We start from the raw sequence: 7,703 nt of genomic DNA on the forward strand, positions 1-7,703 counted from the left end.
TCTACATCTCAGAGGAAAATATTGTACTTTTACTCCACTACAATTTTTTGAAAACTTTAGTTACTACTAGTTACTTATATTATGTAAGGGATAATATCTGGCTAGGTGGACATTGTCGGGAGATAATTCACTGACAGGGAGTGTAACCACCGAGGCGAATCCGAGGTGGTTAATCACCCTGGTCTCTCTCATATGATGTTTGTACTTTTGTATATTTTTCTACTGTATGAATATGTGATGTGAATGTGTATCTGTATGTCTGTTTTTAGTGCACTAAAACAAATTCCAATCAACTCTGTTGACATGGCAATAAAGTATTGAATCTTGAATCTTGAATCATGGCTGTCATGTTGGAAACAGCAGTAAAAAAAGTGCCCTTCCGGGCACAGGTCTCCACCAGGTTATCCACAGATCCGTGCAGTTAGAGGTAAAAACACTTTTCGGCCAGTTATAGCGCCACCTTGAGGCTGAGTTGAAATTGTTCATGTGGCATTTCGTCCTCGGCCTAGTGGGAATGTGGGTGCACAATTTCACGGAAATCACGCGATGTGTTCATGATTTGCAGCATTTTGTTTGAAACTGAGCACTCCTGTGAACTTTGGAAGCCAATCTTAACCAATCCGGATGGAGTCTGATAAATCTGAAAGACCCGTTTCGTTGAATGGCTCTAGAGAGACTGTGTACCAATTTGCGTGATGTTTGGACAAAATCTGTAGGTGTACTGTGCAAAAACTGCACAAAGCGGCCTCCTGGTGGCGCTATAACAGGCCGTTCTGGAAAGTTTGGGGCAGAGGTTCATGGTTGGCATCCAGGGAGTGTGTGTGCAAAATATGGCATCGACCGGGTTAACGGTGGCCGAGATTAGCTGTTCACGGACACACGGACGGACACACAAACGGACGGACACACAAACGGACGGACGGAGTGCAAAACATACTCTCCCCACATGCCTTCGGCCTGGTGGAGACAATCAAGTGGGGTGCAGCCGCGCAGCTGGTGCTCAGAGGGTTTGATTAGGCAGCGGTCTGTTATCATGAAATAACACACCTAGATTAAGCACTTGAAAATAGCCGATCTACAAGTGTAGATCTGCTATTTAAAAAGTATTTTTTACTTATATTTAAGTATATTTTGATGACAATACTATGACAATACTTGTACTTTTACTCAAGTAACATTTTGAACACAGGCCTTTTACTTGTAAGGATTTGTATATTGTGGTAGTGCTACTTTTAGTACTTCTTCCACCACAGAATGTTCAACCCATTCAGTGCAACAGTTCTGGCTTTGGCCAAAATGTCACATGATCCACTACCCCTTTAACTGCGTTAGTACCCGGACCTTTAACCCACTAGCCCTTTTAACACTACAGCAAACAACACCACAGTCACAGACAGCCTTTAACATCTTGAGACTACAGTATACAGGCAGCTTGACCGCCTGAAGACTAAACACAAGGTAAACAAAAAAACAAAAGAATGAAAGGAATTGTATTTTGTAACACTTAAACATTTTATTCTTGATCTTTCAGCCTTATATTCACATGAGAGTGTTGGAGAGAGGGGAGACAAACTCGGGTGCTCACTCACAAACATCTCACTAGGGACCATGTGGTCAGTGCACTAACTGGTTGAATATGGTTCAACATTAAATAATGTAGGCTATTACATACATACACATACATACATATACAAACATATACCCGTGTGAAATGACGTTGGGCGCTCTTATCATCGTAAATCGTTCATGATGTAAATTCTCCATTCATTGTCAATGGGAATTTAATGTTTGTGTAAGACCAAAATCTACACTAATAGCTGAATATACACCTCACTTCACCTATCCCGTAACCCCGGAGGGTCGTTGGGGCATCACAGACGATCTGTTGACCAGCTCTCTCCATCCCTCTCTGTCCTCAGCAGCTCTCATCGCCTCACTGAGTTTCAAGTGAGTCCATTCTCCGATGTTATCTTCCCATCTTTTCTTATGTCTGCCATCTTTTACGGTGCCTTGCAGGATGGTCTTTGCAAGGCCTGAGGATCTGGTGATGTGTCCGTACCACCTCAGTTTACTCTTTATGACAGTGGTCAGAAGTGATCGCAGTAGTCTCACCTTTGATGCCAGACTGTCTTTCCATGCAGCTTGAGTTTTGCCAGGGAAGCAGTTGTTTGAGCAACTCTGGCAAGGACTTCCCGCTTGGATCATTCATCGGACACGATTGCTCCAAGGTATTTGAAGGTAGACACCGTGTCCAGTGCCTGTCCATTAACTTGGATGTCTGAGCGGATGCCACTGATGTTGGTCATAATTTTGGTTTTATCTGCATGGACAAGGTTAGGGCTGATGTTATACTTCCTCATGGTCGCCCACAGCGCAGCATGTCATACCTGGTCAAAAGCTTTCTTGAAGTCTATGAACACGTGGTACAGGTGTTGTTGCAGATATCTCTCGCAGATAATCCTCAAGTTGAATATCTGTTCTGTGGTGCTTCGCCCTGCCCTAAATCCAGCCTGTTCTTCAGCTATGATCAGTTCAGTTTGAGGTTTTAACCTATTCAATATTATTTCAGAAGGACTTTACTGGGATGGCTGATAAGATGTGAATGGTGCTGCTAGCACCCCTCAAAAATAGTATAACAAAACAAACAAAGGTACAGACCTACCTAGACGATATGAAATAAATCGTATCTTAAACACGTGCATGTCTTAAAATACATTAGCAAGGCCCACCAAGGCTGGTGTAGACGTCCGGGCACCTAGGCTGCTAATCCAACCTGACAGCATACTTACATGTTGCAGGTTCCATTCCCGATCGACCTTTGTGTCACTCCCCATCTATCTCTCCCCATTTCCTGTCAGTCTACTGTTCTATCAAAGAAAGGCATAAAAGACTGCAACAGTTAATCAGACAATTTAGTCTACTATAAAAGAAACCAATTTAGTGGAATTAATGTGTAAATGTGTAAATGTATAATTTAGTTTAATGATGTTTAATGATAGCAAAAATTGTCCTGTGTTTTTATCATGAATTTTCTCCATTGTAGCTCTTGTTGCAGCATCCTCTGTGTATCTAAACTAGGACCAGGTACATACATACACAGTAGTATCATAAGCAAAATAATTTGAGAACAGATGGTGGTGCATATGAAATATGATTCATCATGCATATTAAATAGAAGAGAGGCCTGAGACAACTCCCTTGAGGCAAACCACAGTCCATATTCAAAGAAGAAAAGAGGATCCACTTATTTAAACAGATTGTGTTCAATCATGTAAGACTGCACCCACTCAAGAGCAGATAATGAAAGTGCTTCTTCAGCAAAATTGTATGATCTACCAAGTTGAAAGCTCCAGTACAATCTAAAAATAATGTACTAACTAACTAGTCCCTAATCAATTTGTTCTAGCCATTGATTTGTCATTCACTGGGGCTATGGAATGGTCCTTGTCATATGCAAGATGGCTATTTAATCGCTGTTACTCTGGTGGTCTTTAAGTGCTTTACAGAGCAATGGAGGGAAAAAATGAAAAGAAAAGCAAGGCATAAACAGCGTTTATGTATATTGTGGCCTAACTGCAAACAGCAATTACACCAGCACTTGAACACAGTTTTGGTATATTTGTAAAGATTAGAGCATCACTAGTTGTCTTGGTATGTAGGGTTAGGGTTAGTTACCATTGAATATGTTGTTGCATTATTCAACATCTATTTCAATCTAGTCTAACTTTTGTCACATTCACATACATACTCTTTCCAATTGTCCCGTCCAGGGCTGTTGTGTTGCTAAGCTGTGTAGAAGTGCAGCATCGCCTCCCCATTCACACCAAACATTTTAAACTGATGCAGGAGGTGAATTAGTCTCTGGTGGATCTAGTTAATTATATGACAATGAATTTAAGGTTCAACCTTTCAAACTTCAGCCTGCAGTATAACTTCAGTCTGCAGTGGCACTAGCTTGAAACCTTAAATCTGAGGGCAAATGTGATGAATATAGATATGTATTTGTCGATGCAATGACGAAGCTAAAACGGTTGTTATGACCGGGCCTAGGGGTCATGCGTAACACAGTTCACAGTTTAGAACATACTTAGGTAAATTACCTCAGGGTGGGCACCTGCACCTGTACCTACATTACCAAGACTAACCCATGCTAACAGTGAAATAAGCTCCAAATTACTGGCATGTCTAAAAACACTCAGACTGGTGTGGTTAGGGGACTGGCATGGAGGAACACATCTGATGATCAGAAGGTATAGGCAGCTTTATAGACAAATCCGTGGAGCAGTGCCCTGTAGGCCAGGTGCAGCTAATCAATGTGAGGTGTAAAGCTATGATTAATGTGACACCTTAGCTATGGTTGCGCCCAGGGCACCCCTCTGTGGAATCCATGGAGTGGTGCCCTGTAGCTCAGGTGTAGGCAATCAATGCTGAGGTATCAAGCTGTGCTTAATGTGACACCTTAGCTATGGAGTCCAGGGCACCCCTCTGTGGATTTGTCCTCCAGTCCCTGATGACAGGAGCCAATCACCTGCACGTTCAACCTACTAATCAACCAGTCACACTCATATCAATATGGCAACAACAGCTACAGACACAGAGTGGTGCTCAATAGCACCACTCTGTGTCTGTAGCTGTTGTCATCCTTGAAATGAATAGACAGGGATTTAACATTGTTAATTAAATTAATTCACCAAAGACACCGCTCACTTGTTTTATCTCTGGGACCCCAATCTACACCATAAAACCCTCTGTGCTAATTTCACTTGAGAGTGAACAAATGGAACCAAATAGCCCTGACAATTTTAATTTGGTCCATTAGTACTCTCGAGGGCTGTATTTTGCGTGTCTTAAGTACCAGGTCTTATTATCTAACTTGAGTAAACTAAAGACCTGGAGGCGTGATCAATGCTCTTTGGCCACTCAGAATAGCCAAATGGCATTGATCACGCCTCCAGGTCTTTAGTTTACTCAAGTTAGGTAATAAGACCTGGTACTTAAGACACGCAAAATACAGCCCACAATGTCAGGGTTAGAGACCTGTAGATGTCCATTTGGGCCCCTGGTGGTCCTCGACCCAATGTTGTGAACCAGTCCTCAGGTACACTGTCTGGGCCACTGCATGACTTCCACAGAGTTATCCAGAAGCGTTTTCACTTTCATTGCTCTATAGGTATGTGCCTTAATCGTGACCTCTATCCTGACTATAGTGAGCACACCAGAGACCTGAGACCTCTGTGTGAACAGCCATATGGAGCACTTTAGACTGGAGTACCATGAGGACAATGAGGATGATGATGCTGCAATTCAGTACATCATAGAAGAGAGCCTGAAAGAGAGCAAGAAACAGGAGACAGAGAAAGAGAGCGAGAGACATGACTGCAGGTATGTTCACCTATGTGAGTATAGTTTAATCAATGTATATAGATATTATACAGATACAAATAGGTGTCTAAAGGAAAACGGATTGGCATGAGCTTCAAGATGTGTGTTTTCAGGCGTGTAGTACTGAAACACTTGTGTGGACATTGGAGATCGCTTTAGTTTAAAAATGCTGTTTTTTGTATTATTATTATTTAATGTATTGGTGTGGATGTAGTCTTAGCCACAAAGACTGGTCAACTGTCTAGTGTTTCAATAGGAATATAGACTAAAATGACATGTGCATTTCAATCTATGGGAATCTATAAATGGGCTAAACAAAAAGCAGAAAAAAAAGAAAAGAAAAACAATGTTTTTCTTGCATGGTTCGGTCCCATTTCCCCTTAAGCAAGGGTCACTGCACATCAATGCAAAGTTATTCTGATTATCTGATGATCTTAGATGAAACACTGGATGGGAGTTTCATGAGTTTGAAAATGATGTGAATCAATGCTATGACCTTTGCAGTCACCAGATCTCAACCTATTTGAACACTTCTTACTTTTGGAAGAATGGCATTCCTTGAACATTCCGATTATCACCTCAAAAATGTGTTGCACAGGATTATCAAACTGAGGATTGGTATATCAAATGCAGCCAAGCCTGAGGATGGATAATGAGGGCAACAACAAATGGTGGGCAATAAGCTGTTTATCACATACGTAGACAGGGGGTCACAGCGTGACAGACAGACAGACAGACAGACAGACAGACAGACAGACAGACAGACAGACAGACAGACAGACAGACAGACAGACAGACAGACAGACAGACAGACAGACAGACAGACAGACAGACAGACAGACAGACAGACAGACAGACAGGCAGACAGGCAGACAGTTCTGCCTGTGGTACATAGTACTCCCCTGCTGAATGAAATGGTATTGTCATTACTCTCATATCCAACCTTTCGCTATTGCTGCACCATATGACGACGTGCCTGCCCTGGGTTAGATAAGCTCTGTATCTGTAACTGTATCTGCATAGTGTACAGTATGTATAGGATTTGATGTGATGAAATAAGGTTTTTGTTTACAGCCATGGTTGCACTGATGGCAGTACAGAGATATTTTCTGCAATAAGAGAAGGTAATACTTGTACTATTGTGTTTATTTTATTATTATTAATGGTATCTATCATCTACTGTATTTTATGTACATAACAGTCTTAAATATGTCTTAATAGGTGATGAAAACGCAGTGAGACACCTGAGTGTGGAAAAGAAAGACAGATTTAGAGAGACAGACAGGCTAGGCTGGACTCCTCTCCATCAGGCTGCGGCCCAAACCAACCAAACTATACTGGAGCTGACATTCAGAGGTAAGAATTAGGCCCTGAAAAGATCCAGTGAATGGGCCCTCAATCCCATGCGTCATGGTGTGTGCGTGCGCACACACACTAGACTACATTAAACTTGCTGTATATCATTATATCATAAATGTGAATAATCTACATTACAATGTCATCAGCCACAGGTAAAGTAGTGATAGAGAGTTCTTCACTGATTGGTCAGACTCCTCTGTGTGTTGCCGTGGAACATGGTCTATTGGGGAATGCATCGTTTCTCCTCCAACAAGGTGCCAACCCTGACAGCCAGAACCACGAGCTAGACACACCACTGGTTATCGGTATGATGATTACCTTTTGAACTACTCACTCGTGCATGTGGACACTCTTGCTGCTTGCACATTGTCTACTAAAATGTAAATAATAACTGTTGATAGACTGTACATTCAGTAGTATATGCATTCAGATACTCATTAGTCTATGCATACAGTATATTCAATCATTATATATATATATTATCATTGTTGATAGACAATTATATTCATGCATATATTAATTATTGATATAAGTTTGATTGATGCGCATATATTCATTCATACAGTAATTGTAAACATTAATAGTAGTTTCTAAGCTTGCCTATTTTATTATCTCTGCCAAGAGACGTGTTTGTGTCTGTCAAATTATTATAGTATTGAAATATTTATTAGTTTTAGATTTTTAAAGCATGGCTCCATAGTACGCACAAACACACGCACGCACACTGATTGATTGATTATTTTGATTGATTGATTGATTGAAGAATTTATTAACAGTTTTGGAGAATTACAGTACATTCAAGCACAACTCAATACAAGACTGTTAACAAAACTGTTAAGACGGCCTAAAGCATTACATTTGTTTAAAATAGGATCCAATATGTTCAATTCATCTCACACACACACACACACACACACACACACACACACACACACACACACACACACACACACACACACACA

General features: G+C 41.1%; 1 protein-coding gene across 1 annotated transcript in view; it reads left to right on the forward strand.

Moving 5' to 3' along the window:
* The first annotated feature begins 1,382 nt into the window (after window positions 1–1,382).
* asb14a (ankyrin repeat and SOCS box containing 14a) overlaps window positions 1,383–7,703 on the forward strand; it is an 11,660-nt gene continuing 5,339 nt past the window's right edge. Inside the window, exons 1-5 of the mRNA XM_083771218.1 lie at window positions 1,383–2,228; window positions 5,208–5,382; window positions 6,457–6,506; window positions 6,604–6,738; window positions 6,888–7,046. Coding sequence (XP_083627344.1) covers window positions 5,249–5,382; window positions 6,457–6,506; window positions 6,604–6,738; window positions 6,888–7,046 — 478 coding nt within the window. The 5' untranslated portion in view covers window positions 1,383–2,228; window positions 5,208–5,248. The remainder of the gene's footprint in view (window positions 2,229–5,207; window positions 5,383–6,456; window positions 6,507–6,603; window positions 6,739–6,887; window positions 7,047–7,703) is intronic.

The sequence above is a fragment of the Protomyctophum parallelum genome (assembly GCF_964188405.1).
Source record: "Protomyctophum parallelum genome assembly, chromosome: 8".
Lineage (NCBI taxonomy): Eukaryota > Metazoa > Chordata > Actinopteri > Myctophiformes > Myctophidae > Protomyctophum > Protomyctophum parallelum.